The sequence below is a fragment of the Dendropsophus ebraccatus genome, chromosome 7, assembly GCF_027789765.1.
Source record: "Dendropsophus ebraccatus isolate aDenEbr1 chromosome 7, aDenEbr1.pat, whole genome shotgun sequence".
NCBI classification, from domain to species: domain Eukaryota; kingdom Metazoa; phylum Chordata; class Amphibia; order Anura; family Hylidae; genus Dendropsophus; species Dendropsophus ebraccatus.
The window spans coordinates 80,656,427-80,681,116 of record NC_091460.1 but is presented as its reverse complement, the minus strand read 5'-3'; the positions used below and the strand labels follow the sequence as shown (position 1 = coordinate 80,681,116).

General features: G+C 41.3%; 1 protein-coding gene across 2 annotated transcripts in view; it reads right to left on the bottom strand.

The window, feature by feature from the left end:
* The window catches only part of SH3RF1 (SH3 domain containing ring finger 1), a 148,089-nt gene that overhangs the window by 4,788 nt on the left and 118,611 nt on the right, over positions 1-24,690 (bottom strand). For both annotated transcript variants that reach the window (XM_069977823.1, XM_069977824.1), the window contains 5 exons: positions 14,950-15,104; positions 11,653-11,823; positions 10,183-10,451; positions 5,988-6,325; positions 945-1,276 (listed from right to left, as the gene is read on the bottom strand). In XM_069977823.1, coding sequence (XP_069833924.1) covers positions 945-1,276; positions 5,988-6,325; positions 10,183-10,451; positions 11,653-11,823; positions 14,950-15,104 — 1,265 coding nt within the window. The remainder of the gene's footprint in view (positions 1-944; positions 1,277-5,987; positions 6,326-10,182; positions 10,452-11,652; positions 11,824-14,949; positions 15,105-24,690) is intronic.

Genomic DNA, 24,690 nt, shown 5'->3' with positions numbered 1-24,690 from the left:
TGCAGCTATTATACATTTAGCTCAGTCCAACATCTAGAGGGGAGAAAATGTCATCATAGAATGTGAAACGCCCCTCTCATCTTTCGTGGTCAATGAAGATGTTTTAATCTATTCTGGGCAAAACTTTAGTTCTCTAGTTATCTGCATTACATTGCTTGATTTACACATGGAGCCAGCTCCAACTGTACAGTTGGCATGCTATATTTGGCACACTACAGACTGTATCTGCCCCTATCAGTGTAGCTTTGCAAGGGGTAGGCACACCTGTCTTTTACAGGTGTCTGTGTTCCATAGCATATTTTGCATGGCACGTTTTAACAGGGTCAGTCCAGTAAACCTATCCACAGGAAGCTAGTGATGCATACAGTATTGCTGAACTACTGTTTACTGAGTGGAGTAGAAGAATACATTTTCTGCCATTCCATTTCCAATTTTTAGTGCCATTTTGGGGGGGTGTCTCAAAGAGGCTTGACTGTATTTAGGATGGTGTGTATTCTCCTAATAGCAATGTTTTCTAATAAATAGGTCTGTCTGGTGACTATCCAACTATCCTAAGTTGGCTGCTATATTCCGTTGAGGTTTCTGAATTGACCTCTCCACTGCCTTAGCCCAACAAGAGAGAATTTTCCTTGTATGAAATGTTTTTTTTTTCCCTTTTCCCTTGTCTAAACTAGGGGTGCATCTTATAATCCAACAAATATTGTAAATACTTTGTAAAGTCTACCTTTAATTTGTCCAAATTAATTTGTATAAACTCTGTATATTATGTCTGTATATGCATTATAATTAGTAAACAAAAATGGCAATAATATTGCTTAACCATGGATTGTTGCAGTCAGGGAATGTACTGTGCACCTTATAGTCACTTTCTGTAAAAACTGCAAGCCCAAACTACAGTGTATTTATCTATTCCAAGACTTTCCTCATCCACTCCAAACGCTTACCTTTCACAAACTACAGGTCGGGAATCATTAAGTACAGGGCCTAGTGAGGAGCAAGGCTGTCTTGGCGGAGGAGCTATAGGAATGTTGGCATCCACTATATTTGTCTTGCGGTTCTCTTGCGTCAGGGTAGAAGCTGATACAGTCTCACTATCCACATTGCAGGCAGCTGCTCGACCACCAGTACTGGTGACATCAGGACCTACAGCTCCTTCTAGAGCAGCTTCTGAGGATGCCTGTTCCAGTTCTTGAGTTGGTGAGTGAGGTGGAGATGCACGGGGCTTCCTCTTGGTGGATGCACCAGACAACAACTTTAGCAAGCCTTTTTTTTCCTTCTGTCACAAACAAAATAAAATACAATGTTATGGAACATTTCTGTATGGCTATTTTATCATAGTTTTTTTTCTCCTATTACCAACCATGCCACAAAAAATAACATATATTATTTTCTGAACCATATTTCCATCTTTTGTTTTCTACCCACCCCCAGTAGTGCACATAAGTACCTATCTTTTATTTCCATTTCAAATACTTTAACCATGGCTTCAAACACCTCTCTTCAACATTTTTTTTTTATCTTCCAGCACCCCCACCAGGGATGCTCTAAATCCGTTTCCTCTATTAAATATCTTTTACACTGCTCACTTCCTTTAGTGCCCCATTTAACAAAATCACAGTCTGTGTCCATAAAAAAAAAATATTTTGAGTGCCTTCTATCTGTGAGACCATACTTCTCGATTTGAACAATTCCTCCCCAAATTCCTTATCACAATTCCCTATAAACACTTCCCATTTCTTTTGAGAGTTGAGCTCCTTTTGCCCCCATTATCATTTTGTAAAACTTGGACATATTCCCCTTAGTATTTTCTCTCACATTCATAATCCTTGAAAATGCATCCGAGTTGTCCACCACTAACTCCCCACTTCCCTTTGAGTCTTCTAGTGCTTTCCTCATCTGTGTATATCTGAACCACAAGATCTTTTTCCCTGCTATTTCACTTAGTTCTTCTAGTTTTCAATACTTCCATCCTCACAAATCTGAAATTATTATTATCCAATATTTCAACTCCTCATTCTTCTGAATTTCCATTGGCATTCACTATTAATGGTGTACATTCTAGAGCCCCAGAAACTCCCATTATTGTCCTTATCTGTCTCCAGACTTATATTAATATCCCTAGCAACAAATCTCTTGGGATATTGTTCGCCTTCCTTACCTCCATAAATGCAAAGATGTAATTTATCCTCCCATCCTGGTTTTTCACCACATAACTTAGAGCATCCTGGTACCTTCAGAGCAGCGTGCAGCGTTCCTGGCACTGCCTATCCTGAAGTAATTGTCCCCACATGGTAGTCACCCATTATATCCCTCAAGCATCCCATAATTGTGCCCATGTAGTAGCACCCCCCCCCCCCAAATAGTGCTCCACATATTAGCCAGGCCTACCATTAGAGTCCTATATAGTAGCCAGCCCTCCCGATAGTGTCCCATATAGTAACAAAGCCCCTAATAGTGTCTTAAATAGTAGTCAGCCCTCCCCAATAGTGTCTTATATAAAAGCCAGTCCCTAAAATAGTCTCTTATACAATACCACCCCTTCCCCATAGTTTTATATAATAGCCAGATCTCTAAAATAGTATTATAAAGTAGCCAAATCTCCCTAATAGTCTCTTATGTAGAAGCCAGCCCTCCCAAATAGTGTCTTCTATAATAGCCAGTCCTCCCGATAGTCTCTTATATAGAAGCCAGTCCCTAAAATAGTCTCTTATATAGTAGCCAGCCCTCCCCCATAGTTTTATATAATAGCTATCTCTTCCCAATAGTCTCTTATGTAGAAGCCAGCCCTCCCCAATAGTGTCTTATATAGCAGCCAGCCCTCCAAATAGTCTCTTATATAGTAGCCAGTCCGAGCGGCTGTCCCGACCTCCCATATTATAATCTGCTGCAACATCAGGCGGGCCAGATTTAATACAGCAATGGGAAAGCTCAGCGGGCCAAAAATAATTGCACTGCGGGCCAGATTTTGACATGACTGATTTAGATAATCTGATTCCCTCTATTTTACTATCCACACAAGGCCATTTGCTAAGGAAAAAATATATATTTGGTATAGATAACCCTCCCTTTTATTGGGAATTTCCAATTCCATTCCAACCCTTTTCTGGGTCCACACCAGTTTGTTTAAGAGTCTATCCATTTTTTAGGTAGTAATATTTTTATTATCCAATTTTGTCTGCCAGATTAATGGGAAGTTTATTCCATATGTTAATTTGTCTCTTTATTTTAGGGTAGTATTACACGGGCAGATGGGGGCCCGATAATAACTGTAAACGAGCGCTGATCTGCTAGATTGGCGCTCGTTTACTGGGCCTATTACACGGCTCGATAATCGTTTAACAAGGGCTGCAGGGATATTGTTACAGATGTCCTTGCAGCCCTTGTTTAAACTGTATGCTAAGAAGAATACATTACCTGTCCAGGCTGCAAGGCTCTTCTTGCGGTCCGCTTCTCTCTGAGTCCTGCGCACTCTAGCTTCAGAGCGGCCTGTCTCAGCTGACAGGCCGCTCAGCCAATCACTGGTTGCAGCAGTCCCGGCATGTGATTGGCTGAACAGCCTGTCAGCTCAGACAGGCCGCTCTGAAGCTGGAGCACGCAGGACCCGGGGAGAAGCGGGCCACAAGAAGAGCCCTGTAGCATAGATAGGTAATGTATTCCTCTTTGCATATCGTCAGCCACTGGCCGCGCACCACTATTACACGTAGCGATGCGTGGTCAGCGCCCGACAATTATAGGTCCGAACCACCTATAGCAACGATCAGCCGATGACAACGATCATCGGCTGATCGTTGTGTTTATTACATGGAACGATAGGGCCGATTCAGCTGATTATGGTTCCATGTAATAGTACCCTTACTCATTAATGGGAAAATATTCAGTTCCACATATCTCTTAGGGTCTGCAGAAATCCAATACCTAAATATTTTATGGCGCCGCCTTTCTCCATCACTGACACTTTTTGTATACCCTCTTCCTGCTTATTTAATGCCAGATAAGTCGACTTATTCCATTCTATACTGAACCCTGATCCAGAATGATCCGAACAGGTCAATTTCTTATATAACCTCCCCAATTGCCTCCGCCAATTCCCTTCAAAATAATAACAAATTATCTGCATAAAGTGTAATTATGTCCTCTGTCCCCCTTGTTTTGCTGTTAGTTGAAAATAGTTTGTTTCCAATCATGAACAGCTTTTTAAAGGGGCCAATTTATCAATTGTGGTGAAGAGATTCCCCCTTCAGGTCTATTACAGGATGGCTACTTGGAAAAAATATTTTCTTTGGAATATATAGACCACTAAAGTCCACTAAAACAGTAGTAACAAGGGGTGTAATTATATGAGCTTCAGAAGTAGTGGTCACTTCTTCTTCGGCACGAGGGTGATCAATAACACATAAGACGGCACCAATATTATAAATATATACTAGGGCCCTAGAGCTTAAGTTATGTCAGCTGCATCTTACATTCCAAACTGTTGAGACTGTTAGGTCAAGGAGATACATGTTACTTTTCATGTATCTGTCTGTGCAATGGAGAATTTTTCAGCATTTTAGAAGCAAAGTTCGAGGACTGTAAGGCCTCCTTGCTCCCCCTTCCATCCCTATTCCTGCTTAGATGTCAGTCAACTGAAACCTGAGCACAGGCTTTCAATTTGTTTGTTTTGGAAGCACAGTCAGATATATAATAAGTACCATGTGACTAGACCCAAATAAGAGCTGAGCGATTCTCACTAAAACTCTGGTAGAAACTCTCCTCTTTTTCCCCAAAAAATACATCTGTATGCCCAAATAGGACATACAGACATGGTTCACATTCACTGAATATACTTCTTGGTTTAACTGCTGTATTACAAATGGAAACACTCATTCTGGAATTGCTCGTTCATGCAAGATTAAACACTTTTGTTCAAGAAAACTATTTCTGCTAGAGAAGGGACAAAGTGATTTTACATATCAGAAAGGCTTTTTACAATTGCTACAAATTATCAGTTTGTCTTTCTACATACTATCACAGAAATAACAAATAAGGCAACCAGTGCAGCAGAACAGCAGGCCTAGTCTAACTATACTGCCTACTGGAGAGCACATAAAAAGGACTGTGATGATGGCTTACTCTTTACCACTCTGATTAGTTTCTATCTCTAAACTATATTTAGTTCACAAATAAATACAAAAAGTTCACTTCCTAACAAGACAATGACTCTAGGTACAAAGCCAGGACAACACAGGAGTGACTAAGAGAAAACTCTGGCTGGAACACTAAAGGATATTCAGAGTCCTTAAACCCGACTGAACATCTCTCGAGAGACCCGATAATGGTTGTCCATTGACAGTCCCCATCCAACCTGACATGGCTTAAGAGGAACCGCAGAGAAGAATGGCAGAAAATCCTCAAATGTGTAAACCTTGTGGTATCATACCCAAGAAGACTGGAGGTTGTCATCACTGCCAAAGGTGCTTCAACTAAATACCGAGTAATGGGTCTGAATACTTAAGTTTTTCCTTTTAGGTTATTGCATATCAAAGATTTGTCACATTTTGACTTCCCTTTGTCTTTATGGGCATTGAGAGCAGAATGATGGGAAAATCTGACATTTTTTTCATGTTAATACAAGGCTGAAGCATTACAAAATGTGAGAAAAATTGAAAAGGTCTGAATACCTCTCAATTTATGGTAGGTATGCAAAGACATGTATAAAATCACTATTTTTCGATTACTGTGATTTCCTACAGCTATACCACTATTAATGCCTTAGGTTTCTGATATATGAATGCACTGTTTCCTGAGAACTTGTCATCTAGTCTCACACATAATTATATGTTATGTAATGTATACATCACCTTCCACCATTGATGAATCAAGCAATAAAGACAATAATGCTTCTCACCATGCAATAAGAGTCATACAACTGATACTCTTTAAGAAGACCACCCAAAATTCAAAAGTTCAAATACTATTATACTGATATGTTACTGTGCTGCACTCACCTTGCTATCCTTGTCCTGCTTATTAGTGGCAGAACTTGAAGGTGCATTATCAGGAGATGAAGAACATCCAGTGACTGCAGAGCTGGTTTTCCAGTTGCCATCTACTTCTAAGGAGGATGTACTGCTGCTGGAAGGGGTAACAGCCATTGGCACATTTGGTCTATTAAGATTCATTGCGGCGTTGATGTATGCTGCCGGACTGGAAAGTGGTGGCTGCATTGGTTGAGCAGAGCTGCCTTGGTGGGAGTTAACAGAAGCTGTAGGGATAAGGCATGATGGGTTCTGTGCCTGCATGGGGGTAACTGCGGCAGTCGGTCGCTCCTGACTATGTGCAGCAGCTGTAACAGAGTGGTTAGACAAATAAGTTTTAAAAGTGAGGTCAAGGGACTAGTTAAAAACTGAACAGTTCTATTACATACTTCTTATACCAGAATGAAGATGATGGAGCAAGTCAATCACAGGATAATCTTTGCTCAAACCCTATCTCTCAAACCAAAAATCCAAATCCTTACTGACTCCTGTTGAGAATCTCCTTACACTGATGTAGAGGATATGCAAAGCAAATCTCTGACACCACCTTTTAGAGATCAAGTCAGTGTTTGACTCTGATACATAGCCCTAAAACATTACTTTTTTTTTTTTTTTTTTTTTTTTAAGCCAGGCCAGAAAACTCTCCAGAAGGAAAGATTACCCCCATCTGGAGATGGCTGTTTTGTGATTATTGCTCCACATCAGTACAAAGTAGAGTGCTGACTAACTAAGCAGAGGCCTATCATCATGGGAGAAAAGGATCATAAATACGAGTGGAGCTGCAATGCCCGGACCCCTAGGGGCCACTCCGCTGATAGGTGTAGTTACTGGCAGGAGCCGGAGCAGCTGCTGAGCAGAGGATTGTCACGGTTTTGGCACGAGGGTAACACAGCTGAGAACCGGGCTCCTGACCATGCAGAGACTAGGCATGCGATTCTTCGCTGTCCTTAGTCAGGGCACCAATTATCACACCAATGCCAAGGTTCAAAAACAACGGTAGTTGTATATTTATTGTAACGGTGGTAACTAGTAGCAACAGTCTCTCCGGATGCAACCGGGTATAAGGCAAACTTGAAAAAGGCAGAGTAATGGGTGATGCTGCAATAGGCTGTGATGATAGCGTGCTGAATGATGGGAGTAGTAGTGATGCTGAGGATAAGATGCTGGGCGGAATGGAACTGAGATGAATACTTGCTGTTGATTATTAGAGAAGATGATGAGAGGAATGACTGAAGAACGGCACCCAGATCTTGAGAATAGATGAGAATCTTGAGGACTTGAGAATAGAAAACAGCCAGGAATACTTCTGGTGGAACTGGAGCAGCAGAGCACACGTATCTCTCTCCTGACAGGGGAGAGAGGTCACACAGAACTTGTTCCCCTGATGGTGGAGGACAAGACTGAGGTAGAACAGGAAGTCACATGGTATTGCCCAGCCAAAGCTCGATGGCCACTGGAGTTACCATGGAAGCAGGGGCAGTCACGCGACATCTAGCCATTGCATCATCACACCACCAGGCATATAGGACTAACTATACATGAGAAGTACCATACTTGAACACTGGGGGGCGACATAATACCCTTAGGCACTGATAACTGAATATGCATACAAGAAATGAATGGAATAGCAGACCTGAACACTGCAGAGGATGACACAATACACACAGTTTGCAGTGGACCATAGCTTTCCAGAACAGAGGCAATAAAATACTGACTGACTCAGGTATAAGGATACACTTTGAAGGAAACAATAAGAGAAGGAACTCTGTTCCGGGACACTGCAGAGCCATTTATGGGCCATTCATGCTCTACTGGGAATTCTAGCTGTTCGATTGCTCCACAGCCAGCAAGCACCCTGCTCTGTACTGACAACTGTGTCTAAAGATGGGTAATGTCACTCTGAAGAGTTGCCAAGCTCGGCAAAAAAATAACCCTCTCATTTTCTAAGGCTTCTTATCATAGTCAAACACTGACTTAAATGGAGCGCTACCTCCCAAAAGGTGGCATTTGTATAGCCTTCTTCCCAGAATTCCCAGTGAAGCATGAATGATCTATAAGCTTCCACACATCTTTATGACATTGTACTCAAGGAGAAACACTATCCCTTTGGTCCCACAATGGTTAGCTAGCACCCTGTGCTATACTGACAAAGGGAACCCCAAGACAGCTGTCTACAGATGAATAATAATTTTCTTCTGGAGAGTTGCCTGCCTTGGCTAAGGCTTTTTATTGGAATTAAATACTGACTACCACCAAAGGGGGTCTTGGAGAGCTGCTTTGCACATCCTTCCCACCATACCCAGCGGAGCAAGAACAGGGGCGGCTAGGCAGGGGGGCATTTGCAAAAATTTGCCAGCTAGCCCCTAAGCATGATGACCTATAAGTCTCTATATGTCTTTAGGACACTCTCCTCAAGGAGAATTATCACCCCCTTTGGTTCCTGTACTGCGATGTGCAATATGTCAGTGCAATATAAGCAAAGGCATATAAATTATTGCATTATTGTAGAAGGTTCACTGAAGGTAAAGCTATCCTTTAATCTAGTCTGACAGTGTTCCACCTTTTAGGCTGTTGAATGCTTTTTACGTTGTACATCTGATGTAATTTGCTCTGTTCGTTCTTACCTGAGGAGATTTAATAGGCGCTGTTAGTGAGATCCATGCGGCTTACATCGCACGGCACCATCAGCCGCTGCCTAATCTCATTACTCCTGTTTTTACAGGCCAGTGCCAGAAATGCCAGAGCTTGTCTGCTTTTTTTATTTTATTTTATCGGAGCCTAAGCTTTAGGTCGATCTAGGCAGAACTAGTCAGCCTTATAAATTTAAATGGCCATACAAGAAAATGACAATGTTTTCTTAGCTCTGTTTTACTGCGCCTCTTTGCTGATTTTATTCTCGCCCTTAGTGGAATAACCATTTTATATGTTGAATATTTGGCGGAACAGTAAAACTTGATATTTTATTTGCCCTTCGACTGAACTCACAAAGATTTTAAAGAACTAAAATATGTATATTTAAAATTTCATCAATTTGTACTATGGAGCTTAATAAAGAGATCTGTAAATGACATGCATAGGAACAGATGTAGAGTACCTCGCTATAAATGAAATTCTCTTACGTCTAAAGCTCCCCTTCGAGTTGTAAAACAGATTTGACAATTTCACTTTGGATAATGTGTTTTCTAGATGGCTCAGACATTTCTACCAATGACCATAAAGAGACTTCTCAGTTTTCAGAGGAAAATAAAGAGGGGGAAGCCAATGCAAGATCCAATCAATAACCCCATAACAAGGTCTTGAGGCAATATTAAAGCATTTATATCCCACTACTTTAGGCTCTCATTGCCTCTTAAGTAAATAACATTAATTCTGTTATGGAAAAGGCTGCATATTGTACTCAAAGTTAGCCAAGAAAAAACGTACACAGAGTAACATTCAAACAAGTGAATTTTCATACACTGCAAATATGGAGCCGAGTTGGGTTATGTTCACACAGGGCAAATGTGGAGTGAATTTTCCTTGGCAGAAAATCCCCAACATTTCCTCTTATAAAAAATAAAACTAAATTTTCTTCTGTATTGCACATACAAATACATGTGTATATAGCTGCCTATTTTGCCAGGCTTTATTCATTTTTATTGGGTGAATACAGGCAAAGTATGGACACAAAGACAATGCTGCTAACTTTTTGTCATAACTGAAGTAGGGGTTGTTCCACTTTTATTTTTTCCAGGTCAGGTTAAAAAAAGGGGGGGGGTAGTTATCTTTCCGAGCTGCCACTCCTGCTGTTCTGACGGTACCTGGTCCCCGATGAGAATCATTTCCTGATTATGTCTTTTTTCAAATCCTGCTCTCAATACACAGGTAATACCCACTAAGCTGACCATTGTCTGTAGCAATGACCCACCTCAATTAGGGATTTCATTGTGTTGGGAGGAAGACAAAGAATTTGTGAACAGTAAGGACGGGCTCCAATAAAACAACAATAGCAGGGATCGGGCAACTGACTAATTAGTTTTTTTTTAACAACCTAGCCCGTCATTAAATAAAAACGACAAAACACACACACGGCAAAGCAGTGGATGTATTATTCATTGATTCTAGGTAGGTTTCTGCTTAGATTTTGTATAATGAAAAGTTATGCAACTTATTTTTTTTGTCATACCTGTTCGGACAGCATTTCGAGCTTGGTTTACAGTCATTTGACCACTCATGTGAATGAGAACCTTGGACTGTGGGCTGGTCTGGATATGTCCTCCTGAAATGGTTGGGGAGATGCCATTTGCGTTTACTGTTTTGCTGAAGTCCACACCGTTTCCTTGTAGTTTCTGGCACGGCACTCCGCTAGAGCATGGTGCAACCATGTTGATCATCTGGGTACCTCCACCGGCTGTTGCCATAGCCACTTTAGCTTGTGACCCAGTGGTTAATGCCCTAAAAAAGTAAGATTTGTAACTCTGTGATTCCTTCTTGTAAAATCTGTTCTGTAATCCCTGCATTTAAATAGGTGTTGTTGCAATCCTGTTACCTTAGAAGACATGAAAGCTTTTCATTACAATATACAAATATCACACACGTATACAGTTTAATAACAAATGTATTCTATTATGTCATTTCTATAAACATTATTATTCTCTATCAGAATGATTTAAGTTAACAGTTCATGTCATGGTTTGGGTGCATTCCCTACAGCGAAATGAATAATTCAATCTAATATCTAACACAGAGAAACTCAATGGCACTGAAACATTAATAGAATTGCAAATGAAATGAAAGAAAAGTAGAATTTTGGGAATCGATCTATTTAAATTCAAGCCGTGTACAATCATATTGCTGTTGAATACAAAATACTGCATATTCCTTGTATCCAGCTTTACAACACTGGGGTCCTGGGTAGGAGATCTCATTCTCCCTAAGCTGCATTGATTTCTACCATATACTCACCCCTTTTACCCGATATATGTGGACTGGCTACGCAGTACTAGACTATGCACTTCTGCTTGCAATAGGGGAATTAGGGGGGGAATAGCCCCACTATTCACAGGGAGATAGGTGCTTGCACATTTGTCAATCCGTTAAATGCAATAGTTGCTTCAAGCCTTCTATTGTTGCTTATTTGATAAATTTGGGTTTCTACTGATTGCAAAACTGTAATTTTTTTTCAAATAGCGTGACTTTTCCCTTAACATTACAGTCTGCAGGGACGAGGGAAAAATAATAAACAACCACTGTTTACCTCTCCACTTGCCCTTGAAGCGCAGGGTCACAGTCTCCACAGACTCCCGCCAAAAGGCATTTCCCCCAGTTCCAATTTCGTCACTCTGATATATTTCCCATTAGCCAATCAGTCACTGCAGCGGTGTGCTGGCCCCAGTCACTAACTGGCTGAGCGGGCAATCCATCAGCCAGGTCGTGACATAGCAGCCGAAGCAGATACCATAGCCTGGCGGGGTCCCGGAGCAGCAAGCCAGTGCTAGAGAGGTAAGTAATAATTATAATTTCCCCCCTGAGTTTTTTCAAATGGCCGGACTTCTCTATTAATTCAATGTTATTTTTGAAACAGGTATGTAACTATTCAAAAGTAGAAACAATTGTCAGAATGCAATATCGTCACAATATATACACCAATATTTACCTAGTAACAGGTGCTACGTAGTTCCCAGGGAATACACCGATTTTACTGGTGTGCATGGATGTTCCCTTAAACCAGCCGTCCTGACAGCGCTCAAACACCAAAAACATTTCACCCTTCCGCAGCTCCAGTTCATCTTCCTTGCGTGGGAAATAGGGATAGATAGCAACATACCTGGGAAGAGACAGTTACATATATCACATCCATCATGCGCCACCATGCTAAATGAAATTAACTCTCCCTACAAACTTCTAAGTTGTTGCCTAAACATGAAAACATTATAAATACAGATAATGGGGTATTAAAAATGACAGATTGAGTGGTTTTAATAACTTCAACTATTTGGTGCAGCCCTTGTACTAAAAGCCTGCTTGGCTGCCATGTAGGAAACAAGGCGATCATCAGGGATTTGCTTTCCTTGGCTAGCAAAACAATGACACTGCAGATTTCACTCCAAAGAAAGAAAAACTTGGACCTTGGCCAAAATTTCCCTAATAAGAAAAAGAAAATAACTGTAAATTTGTTCTTCTCCTTCTTTCTTGCTCTTGATTGTGAAGGTAATAATGTTAATGAAAATAAAACGCAATCAATAGGCCCCATTATGTCATGAATTATTACCAATTATGCCCCTGATTCCCTTATGAAGCCAAGCAGCAGCCTTCCTTAATGAATACACTGCATCAGGTCAGCAGTACTTTCTGTAGGACATATGGGCACCATGCTAAACACCTGGAAGTCTTAGGCATGAAAAATAGAACACAGTCCCTGCAGCGTCTCTTTCATCACTAAGCGTATAGTCTAGCAGTGAAAACACTAGACACAATAAGTCTCACTTCTTAACTGAAAACATTTTCATTTGTAATCATTTGTACTGTAAGTCCAAACGTTTCCGTTCAAATGCAAACTTTGAAGTCTGCCCACAATAGGTAATGATAACCACATGGAACGGGAACCCTCCCAGCCAATCAGGATAATCCATCATCCTAACATGTCTTATGGAGGATCAACATCAGACCACATTTCAGAATGATATTTATTTGGTCGATCAATCAATAGCACTAGATGTAATTGGGAAATCTTTAATTCTCGCTACACATCTGGAATCAAGAAACAGCACTGAGCCGGGAGAAGAAAGAACTGATGTGGCTGCTTAAAAGAGATCGAAATTGCTACAGGCCAACAACTTTAAAGAGGCTTTCCCATCGCAGAACGTGATGACATATAGCTAGATTATGCCATCACCTCCAGATTGCTGGATAGACCCCCACTGATGGAATGAAGGCACGTCAAACTAAATTAAAGGGTTTGTCTAGAATCAGAAAAACATGGCTGCCTTTGGGTACATTTAAACAGTGGCCAGTACTAAGTTTTCAATGTTCTTCATTGTATTTAAAGGGTTTGTCCAGAATTAGAATGGCATGTGTTATTATAAAATAACAGATATTTTATCATAGCTTAAAGGGACCAGTCATTACTTCCACAAATTATCAATGCATCACCCAATGGTTTCTATCTGCCCACCCGGTTAAGGGCGAAGGGTGAACTGGTGAAGGGAAGAAGCCACCAGAGACTGCTCTTACGACATAAAAATCATGACAGGGTCCCTTTAGGCCCCGTTCACACAGAGCGAGAGGGGCGGAACTGTCCGCCACGGAATGCCGTTAGCCTCTGTGTCATAATGACACTCTATGGGAGGTGCGCTGGCTGCATCTCTTGGCGCTGAAGAATGAACATGTTCATTCTTCGGCGCTGAGAGAGACGCTGAGCGATACGGGGCACGCGTCTCCCATAGAGTGACATTATGACACAGAGGCTAACGGCATTCCGTGGCGGACAATTCCGCCCCTCTTGCGCTGTGTGAACGGGGCCTAAATAAGAAAGCAATCTATACGACTTATGGCCAAATTCTAGAAGTTTATTTACTCTATACAGTAGGTTCTTGACCAGATGACCCATTCTGGATATTTAAAAAGAAGTCCTTTAAGCATATTCACCATTTAAGTTACCTAAGATATCTTGTAATAAACCTTGGATTAGAGAAGGCCAGACTGCCCCTTCAAAGGGTTTACAAGTCCTTTCAAACACATTCAAGTTTAATAATGATAGCATACATATGGCCTAGCTTTTTTTTAAAGAAACCATGAGCCCTGCCACAAAAGACAATAGTCTTTCTATACAGACCAATGCTGTACAGGTACGTTTCTACTCAAAAATTAATATACTAGGTTTGCAGTGATTTACTTTGCACAGAGCCTTCAATCTATTCCATGTGTTGCCCCCCTTCTGCGTCAACTACTTATGAAGGAAATCTTGATGCTTTCATGATAAAATAAATATAAAATAAAATAAAAAGTCAACCTAGAGTAGAGTAGACTACAACTCTGGAGTAGATGTGGCAACAATTCCATTGCATAATGATCACATATACAGTATTATCACACATAAATCACATAAGTAGATTTAGTATTCTTAAGAATTAGCATGTGGAACTCTATACGGTAGAACCAGGTGAAAAGGTAACAACATTTATAATCTGTTTAGTCTAGCAGCATGCTATAGTCAGAGAAGCTAAGCTGGACAGATATAGTTTTTTTATGATTTAAAAATCTGTCTAAAACTTACTAGGAATCATAAAAAGTATTTTGCTCCCCCCACACAAGAGTGATCCACAGCTTTCCCGTTATACAAATAGATACAAGCAGTGTCAATCACTCTTTCTTGCCTACTAGTCTTGCCGTCAAATAGGGCAGTATGGAAGACCTGACAGATCGGCTTTCATTGACTATAATGCACTTCAAATATATACACAAGGCATTAAAGACGTGTGGAAATGTTACTGGGATAGGAAGTGGAAAAATAGATTAACCAAGTAAGTACAAGCCAAGTGCACTTAGAATAATGAACTTGCTAAATAATAAAGGATCTGAGGGAGTTTTAGTCACAAACTCAAGACACTTGTAAAATTTAAGGGAGGATATAATAATGAAAGTCTGAAGAAGGAAATCCCTCAAGTGAAGTGTTGTAGTACCATAGACTCTTTAAAGGGACAAATCAGGTAGAAAAAACGATCACACATAGAGGCCTGACTGCTAAGACGTCACTGATGACTAGAACAGTGGAGCCCTGTTGTGGCTATTAGTGGGCGGGGGGTCCAGTAGTCAGACCCTCACTGACCTAGCAGTTGACAACTCTCCAGTGGATGGCTGACAATTGCTTCTAACCAGAATTTCATCATAGATAGATAGATACAGTTTACACTCATAAGCCCATCACTTTGAAATTGAGCCCTTGAATACTTACACACTTGGTCGAGTGGATGATCTAAGGTGGGAAACTTGTTCAGCAGGACCACTAGCCAATCTCTGTCCAGCAGTAGAAGATGTTGCCCCAGAGGTTGTGGAGACAATAACAGCAGCAGTCAAGGGTGGAGGAGGAAGGAGAGGAGGATTCAAATCCTACAAGAAAAAAAGTATATATAGGTTAAATTAAACTATAAACCAACCTGACGTTTCTATAGGCGCTTCTGGACGAGGTCTATAAGGGGGTAAGTACAAAGTACAGTGAGGTTAAAGCGACTCTGTACCCACAATCTGACCCCCCAAAAAACGTCAGATAGCTGCTTTTAATCCAAAATCTGTCCTGTGGTCTGTTCAGCAGGTGATGCAGTTATTGTCCTAAAAAAACAACCTTTAATCGTGCAGCCCTGTGTCACATTGGTGTGGCCCAGAGTGTGTGTGCAGTAGGATTGCGACACCCCTCCGTCCCTCCTCCCTGCTCTCATCATCACTAGGAATGCCCCTAGAACATTTTCTCCTATTTCTCACCTGTATGAACACTGCACAGGTGCCTTAACGATCCAGTCCAGTGTTGACACAGTTGAGGAATAGGAGAAAATGTTCCAGGGGCATTGCTAATGATAAGGAAGGTGGGGAGGAGGGACAGAGGGGTATCGCAATCCTAGAGCATGGGTACTCTAGGCCAGTGATTTTCAACCTTTTTTGAGCCGCGGCACACTTTTTATTACTTAAAAAATCCTGGGGCACACCACCAACCAAAATGGCACAAAATGACACTAAAACAGTACATATTATACATATAGTTAATAATATAGATTCTAAATGTATTTATACTCACTCAGTGTGAAACCTGGGCCTGTTTTCTTCTCCCTCCTGTGCTTCTCTCCTGTGTTTCTCTCCACCATACTTCCCCCTACTTCTCTCCTGTGCTTCTCTCCACCATACTTCTCCCCCCTGCTTCTCTCCTGTGCTTCTCTCCCCCATGCTTCTCTCCTGTGCTTCTCTCCACCATACTTCTCCCCCCTGCTTCTCTCCTGTGCTTCTCTCCCCCTGCTTCTCTCCCCCATGTTTTGCTCCACCATACTTCTCTCCCCCCTGCTTCTCTCCACCAAACTTCTCTCCCCCCTGCTTCTATCCGCTGTTTCTCTCCCCCATCCCCATGTTTCTATCCCCCCTGCTTCTCTCCCCTGTTTCTCCCCCATCCCCAGGTTTCTCTCCCCCATTGTTTTCTCCTGTTTCACAGGGGAACCATAGTTTGGGGAACTTTCCCCGCGGCACACCCGACCATGTGCCACGGCACACTGGTTGAAAATCACTGCTCTAGGCCACGCCAATTTGATACAGGGCGGCAAGTTTTAAAGTGGTTTTTTAGGACAATAACTACCAAACGGACCCCAGAGAGTTGTTCACAACTTCCTTGGAGAGGTTTCATACTTTTTCTGTTAATAAAGTCTTTTTATGGTTACAATTGCCAATCTATTAAATGTATCTGGATTTTAGTACTTAATAAATACATAGAAAAAGAAATAATATTGGGTCCATATTTAAAATTTTGCATGGGTGGCCAGGCTAACTTATGCTTAGAGGGATTCTACTTCTAATTTTAGTTCTCATCCATCCTATGAGTGAGTATACCATGCATAAGATAAATACTCCATCTACTCAATGAGGATGTCATGTATTTCTAAACCAGCCTACAAACTGCAACACCTCAACTGCACCGCAGCCGATACCATGGATTCAAGTACGAAACAAGCCGGCCCTTTGATCTGCAGCTAGGCTGCTGTTCATACAATCATTCTGTTGTGTTTTTGTAACTATTAAATATTTCCATTCTTTGAAATGTACAGAGGATAGAAGCCATGTAAAAGGCGCATAAGACTCCCTTTGAAAACCGGTAATACAGTTGTGAGATGGTAATCCATAAAGCATCGGGCAGTCTTTTAGGAGTCTCGGCAGCAAGACTCAAGAGGCAATGTCAAAACAAAGGACACAAAGCCTAATTCCACGCTACATCTTCACCAACATGCACTGGAAAAAAAAAAAACCTAAAAAGACTAAATCTAATTAAGAAAATCCGAATTATACATTATGTAAAATAATAATAATCAAGATTAAATATTCCAATCCACATAGCAGCTCCACACCTCAGGGCTTTGTTATGAGACTAGATTTGTCTTCTTCTCGGCTGTATAATCTAAAAGAGGATAATTGCATTTGGCTATGGGATTCTAAATTGCATTGCCTGCCATCTTCCAGCACAAGTTGTTTGCATGGTCTAGTTGTAACATAAAAAAGGAATGCAAAATATAAAAGAAAACAGCATTGAGTAAACTGTTCTGCACATTCATGTGCCCATTAACAAGAGCCATTTATGTTCACGAGAGCTTTACGCCTCCAAAATAGCAGTTGTGTGGCTTCACCAGTTGCTGCAATTCAGGGCTTGAAGTCAGACCCAGTCATTATCCTTCCTGTTTAGATTTGTTTTGGAACATTTGCAGTCATCCACAAGCCAACAATCGAGGCAGCCTGGAGAGGGCTCAAGTATTTTGAATAGCGATAGACAAACGTAGCTTTAATTTTAGCAAATAGGTGACTTGTTCTATTCAGCCCCTGAAAAAATCAAAGCCGTTCCCTATATAGAATTCCTGGCCACTCCTATTTTCTTACAAGTAATAACGGCTTTCAGTTGCATGGTGTAATACTATTCTGTAATGAGTAAATTCTTCTAGTGTCCACCCAGGGACAAAACATAGATTGAAAATTACCCCAATGGAAACTATCTTTAAGCTTACTGATCCAGGGCTATAAACTAATCACATGCACTGGAATAATAGAGAATCCTAACAAATTATTGTGTACTCACTATTATGTGATTATTTTAGGTAGCTAGTATTGGTATACACTGTCACTGATGCTGATAGACTGATGGATACCAGTCAGATGAACAATCTCCATGTGGCCATACACCGCAGACACAAGTAGCCTGACCAAACACCAAATAAACAACTGGTGTGGGAACATAGCCATACCCAATAGCCTATACTGAACAATAAAATTATTCAATTTCCCCAATGACCTATCACTTTATTTAAAATCCATCCCATTTAATAAACTTTAATGTGTTACAGTTATCAACCCTGATTCCCTATTAACATTTGACAGTTGGCTGGATGTACTACAGTACAGCAGAGGATGGTTAAATGGTGCTTTCTAGCATTCATGGTGATAGTAAGGTGCTGCCATTTACATACTGTGCAAGAAAAAAACCCAAAGCCGCAACTATCTCTCCATATTCATTACGGATGAGCGAACAGTCAGACTTGTATCTTGAATGTTCTTGAATTCCCTGGAAGATCCCGACCGCAGATTACCGGGAGCGCAGGCATCGCACTGGAGTGAGCGGCTTTCGGATCGAAAGTCCGAAAGTTCCGCTCATCTCTAGTATACATGACTGTTCTGCATGATGAATATTCATGTTTTGTCAATGGAGAGAAGAGGGATAAGCCGTTGTCAGACATGCCCAATCCTTCTTTCCCCTGACAGACAACATTTGAGTGAGGAGTAGGGGGACATTCAGTGTCCACTATGCAGATTTAAAGCTTCCTTTTATGAACAATCAGTTAAATCAGATAGCTTAAACGGGGTTGGCCGCTTTATAGTAAAATAGTTCAGTGTACAGTATAGTCATGGCCAAAAGTTTAGAGACTGATACAAATGTTAATTTTTACAACGTCTACTGCTTCAGTTTTTAAAATGGCAATTTGCATATACTCCAGAATGTTATAAAGTGATCAGCTTAAAAGCAATTACTTGCAAAGTCAATATTTGCCTAGAAAATTAACTTTATCCCCAAAAACACATTTCAACAACATTGCAGCCCTGCCTTAAAAGGACCAGCTAACATCGATTCAGTGATGGCTCCATTAACACAGGTTTGGGTGTTGATGAGGACAGGGCTGGAGATCAATCTGTCATGATAAAGTAAGAATGACACCACTTGACACTTTAAAAGGAGACTGGTGCTTGGCATCATTGTTTCTCTTTTGTTAACCATGGTTATCTCTAAAGAAACACGTGCAGTCATCATTGCACTGCACAAAAATGGCCTAACAGGGAAGAGTATCTCAGCTAGAAAGATTGCACCTCAGTCAGCAATCTATTGCATCATCAAGAACTTCAAGGACGCCCAAGGACAGGGCGCCCAAGAAAGACCAGCAAGCGCCGGTACCGTCTCTTAAAAGTGTTTCAGCTGCGGGATCAGGCTACCAGCAGTGCAGAGCTTGCTCAGGAATGGCAGCAGGCAGGTGTGAGTGCATCTGCACGCACTGTGAGGTGGGGACTCTTGGAGCAAGGCCTGGTCTTAAGGAGGGCTGCAAAAAAGCCACTTCTCTCCAGAAAAATAATCAGGGACAGACTGATATTCTGCAAAAGGTACAGGGAGTGGACTGCTGAGGACTGGGGTAAAGTCATTTTCTCTGATGAATCCCCTTTCTGATTGTTTGGGACATCTGGAAAACAGCTTATTCGGAAAGACGAGGTGAGCGCTACCACCAGTCTTGTCTCATGCCAACTGTAAAGCATCCTGAAACCATTCATGTGTGGGGTTGCTTCTCAGCCAAGGGAATCAGCTCTCTAACAGTCTTGCCTAAAAACACAGCCATGAATAAAGAATGGTACCAGAATGTCCTCCAGGAGCAACTTCTTCCAACCGTCGAGCAGTTTGGTGATCAACAATGCCTTTTCCAGCATGATGGAGCACCTTGTGATAAAGCAAAGGTGATAACTAAATGGCTCAGGGAACAAAACATGCAGATTTTGGGTCCCTGGCCTGGAAACTCCCAAAATCTTTTCTTATTGAGAACTTGTGGTCAATCATCAAGAGATATCCACCCAATTCTGCCTGATTGGGGAAATAATCGCACTCTGTATTAGGAACCTTGCTTACACTGTACACTGAACGATTTTGCTATAAAGGGGGTCAACCCCTTTAAAGGACAACTCCCACGGAAAAAAATTTTTTGCTTATTTAACACACATTACAAAGTTATATAACTTTGTAATGTGGTTAAATGCCCGGTCTGGCCTCCTTCCCCCACTTTCCGACCCCGACCCACCTCCCCGGAAGTTAAAGAATGTATACATTACCTATTACGATCGCCACGGTCCTCTTCTCCCGGGAGGTGACGACGACGTCAGAGCCGGGGGGGCGGTCCGGGTCTTCTTCCTCCTCGGCGTCTTCATAGAGAGTGAATGGGACGGAAAAGGCTGCTGGTGCACATGCGCACCAGCAGCCTTTTCATTGGCTGGAACGCATCAAATGGCTTCCAGCTTGCTCAGCCCTGATTGGCTGAGCTTGCTGGAAGCCATGTGATGCGCTCCAGCCAATGAAAAGGCTGCCGGTGCGCAAGCGCACTGGCAGCCTTTTCTCTCCCATGGACCCGGAAGTAAGAGACATCGCTGGACGGCGGACGCAGGTGACCGTGAGGCGGACGGCAGGTGAATCGAGTGGCGATCGTCACCGGAGGGATGGTGAGTATGGTGTCTGTGTGTGTCTGTGTTTGTTTGTTTTTTGGGGGGGTCCTGCGGGAGTTGTCCTTTAAAGCGACTCTGTACCCACAATTTGACTCCCCCAAGCGCACTGGCAGCCTTTTCTCTCCTATGGACCCGGAAGTAAGAGGCATTGCTGGACGGCGGGCGCAGGTGACGGTGAGGCGTACGGGGGGCGAATGGAGTGGCGTTCGTCACCGGAGGGATGGTGAGTATGGTGTCTGTGTTTTTTTTTTTGGGGGGGGGGGGGGGGGGGGGTTCCGCCGGAGTTGTCCTTTAAAGTGTCACATAGCTGTCAAAGTGTAAAACAACAGGGGATGTGATATAATGCAAGTATGCAATTTACAGTGATTTTTTTTTTTTTAAAGTTATCATGGAAAACATGGCACTTCCTGTTTTTAGACTTTAGTTGCCAGACTTCATGTGTTTAGTCTCTTTTTTTCAACCAGCACAAGACTAAAAAGCTGACTTCAAGAGACTGGACCTGGTTTTGTGGTAAGTATAGCTTTTTTTTTTTTAAAGCATAACAAAAAAAAAAATAATGACTGTCAGGTACACTTAAAGAGACAATCAGGGTGATCTGGTATTCTGACAGTTCCAATGAATAAACATCAGATTATTAGTTATATCTGCTGCAAAATATTTTGTCTATTGGTCCTTTTACATGGCGCGACAAATCGCTCAATCAATGGTTTTCAGATTTTGAAGTAACAATTTCGTTTTTACGCTGATCAGTATTCAGACGGAGAGATAAATTGTTTTAAAAAAATTGTTTTTATGATCGCTTTTAGATCGCTTAAGGCCACCCAACACAGCAGGACCTTCAAAACCTGTAAAAAGATGAAGCGATCTGCGAATTATCAGCGAGTGACCAGAGACAATTTGATAACATGTTGAAAGACCGCGATTAACGACTTGATCATCACTTGATCGTTAGCTGTGTGTACACAAGCAGATACTCGCTCAAATGTGATCGCTACTGTGCAGATTTGAATGATAATGGCTCCATGTAAAAAGGCCATATGGCTGTAGAGACATCTTTGAGGGGTACATCACAATACCTAAGACTACCTACAGCAAATCAACATTTAATAAAAAATAATAAAACTCAGCTTGTAAAGTCTTCCAGGGCACACAAAGAAAATTGCTCCAGCTTGTCACAGGAGCAACTTAACAAATGTGAGTCTATTGGTGATTGAAGATAATGCAATTCAGTAATACAAAGCATGTGTACCTCCTAAAGAAAGGAACACTTTAAAGTGCGACCTGTGTAGTTTTGTGAACACACCCTGGCTTTTGCTCCGGGGTAATCTGTAATTGTTTTTGTGCTCCACTGCTTTTATATTTATTACAGGTTTCTTTTATCTAGTTACAATAAACTGCTGAATTATAGATCTCGGAGCACATTGTAGTTGAGGGAATCTCTCTTGTCCTCCTTCCTTCCTTTCTTTACTTTGTAATTATTCCACACACAGGGCACAGCTGAAAAATAATTATAGAGGTAAAGTACTGCAATCCATATTCATCAAACCAAGTATAATATGTCCTGAAAGAGCAGGAGAAAAACACACCTGCGCAGCATCAGTCATTACCATCAATGAAGCTGTACTGTACCTCATATAAAGACAGTTTTGCCATCTCATTTAATTTAAATCAAAAAGAAAAAAAAAACTGTGTGGTGTTCCATAATGTTTCTACCATAGAAGCAACATAATATGGAGCACAAGTTTAGCGCTATGGTGCCTCAAATATACTCTGTGTGCCCCAGTATAGTTTTTGTGTACACAGCACTGCAGTATGTATCAGAGCTAAATTTTATTAAGACATAAAAGAATTAAAGGTGAGCGAATTTACAGTATAACCAAAGTGAAGCGCTTTGTTAGCTCGACAGTCAGCTCATTATTTGGCTGTCTCTCCAGGTGCCCGGACCGTGGCTATTAGCGGGCGCGGTCCGATTGCCACACCCACTAATTATACATTTAAATGCAGCTGTCAAAACGGACAGCTGCATTTAAATGTTTTATATTCCCCTTTCCCTGGTGTCTAATGTGGGGGGGGGGGAATCCCTTCTACTGAGCCAGCCGGGGCTCAGCGTCACACTGCCGCTGATCCCGGCTCAGCAATCTGTAGATCTGGTCTGCTACCACAGTAATACAGCAATGATCTGATCGATCATTGCTATATTAAGTAAAAGTTACATATCGTTGTAATCGCACCGACTTGAGGTACGTACAAAACTTGTCACTTTAACCATAGGGCAAATTGCGTAAACACGAAACTCCCCAAAATTAAATTTTTTTTCAATTTCACTGTGCATATAATTCTTTCTGGTTTCACAGCATACTTTATGGAAACATTAAGTCTATCATAGTAAAGTACAATTAGTGGCGCAAAAAATAAGGGCTCGTGTGGGTCTGTAGGTGAAAAAATGCAAGCTCTATGGACTTTTAAAAACGAGGAGGAAAAAACGAAAATGCAAAAACCAAAATTAGCCCAATCCTGAAGGGGTTAAAGGCAGCTGGCCCATAGGCCAACTGCCGAGCTAACAAAGCAATTTACTTTGTTTATACTGTAAATTCGCTCAGCTCTAGAAAGAATGTTTCAGAAAAGCATTATGCAAGCATACCATAATACCAAACTGGCCCTCTACCAATGTATTATGTGACTACTTTCACAGTCGCACACACTACCTATCCCCTCCTTCTTGGACAGGGCCAACAATTACCCTTCATTGACACAAACTGTTTGAAAAAAGCCCCCTTCCTGTTCCTGGGGCCCTGTTCCCACATGCGTAAATGGAGCCAAAACCTCACCCTTATGTGTTCTCCAATGGCTACACACTGTTGCTGGGATTGATCATTGTGTGCCTACTGGGGAACACATGGGGATGTGGTTTCAGCCACATTTGTTTTTTGATACATAGGAACGCAACATAATGAAGTTTCCCAGTACCTCTTGTGTGTTTTATGAAGTGGTGCAGAAAGTGTTCAGATGCGGTGGTATTAAAATGTATAAGGTATTCCCTACTGGAATTTCCTGACCTTTATATTATCACAGATCACCTCCTATTCTATCATATGTACTCAGTTTCAAACTAATACTAAAATGTTCATGCTGATTGTTTCCATGGTAAAATATGTACCACTTGGATCAGCTCTATAATTCCTATGTACAGTTTTTACACAGCTGAGAAGTGGTCTTGTAGACAGCAGCTCAATCTATATATATTTTACTTGGATAGAAGACTTCAGAAGCCAAACACAACATTACACAGTGAATATGCATAATGGAACATAAAAAGCTCTGTCTGTATAACAAACCGTATTTTACAGATTTACTTAACGTTTAATTTTGCAAATTCCAGTTCCTTTGTAGCTCAGCACTACTTAGCCCTGTGATCTTTTATGGCCTCCTTTGGCAGACATTAATGGTTATAGTTCATGTAATACAATAATTGCATGCAGGCTCTCTGCTTATTAATTTAGTCTAGTCTCTCCGCTGCACTTACTTCCTCTGGCAAATTATCCGCTTATAAGTCATTGATGGCCCCTATTATTAATAATTCTACTGATATGAGAATGATTTTTTTTGTAAACTTAATGTTATCAGGCAAGGAAAACACTTGCATATCTTAAAAGCAGTCATACAGACAAAACACAATGGAGTAAACGCTACGAACTGGCATTCAATATTTTACATTATACATTATAGTCGTATTAAAGCACATATGGAGATCAATTCCTGGGGGTAGGACTGGTTTGTTGTTCTAGGTCCAAACCGTCATCATTGTTGAGTTTCAGAAATTATCTAATCCTGGATAATAAATGCTACAGCCAAAAACAACTCTTTTATACTCAACTAGTAAATCTCGTTTTAAAGAGAGAATACTCTTTGCACAGTGGAAAATCTTGGACTTCTACCCCGGTGTGTACTTTGTGGGCCAAGACCACACTGTTTTTGAAGGTGGATAAAGTAGAACAATATGTTTGGGCCTAGTTTATAAGTTTTAATGTTCCCCAACAGGTCATGATATGAGGATATCCCATATAGAGAATACTGGTTGGGATACCTGATTGACTATAATTATATCACCTGTAAAATACTAAAAACACGGCCTGCTGGGGGACTGGGGGAAACACTGGTGTGGTGCTACAATTTAAGATTATAATTTGTAGGGAAATGGAAAATTGTAGTT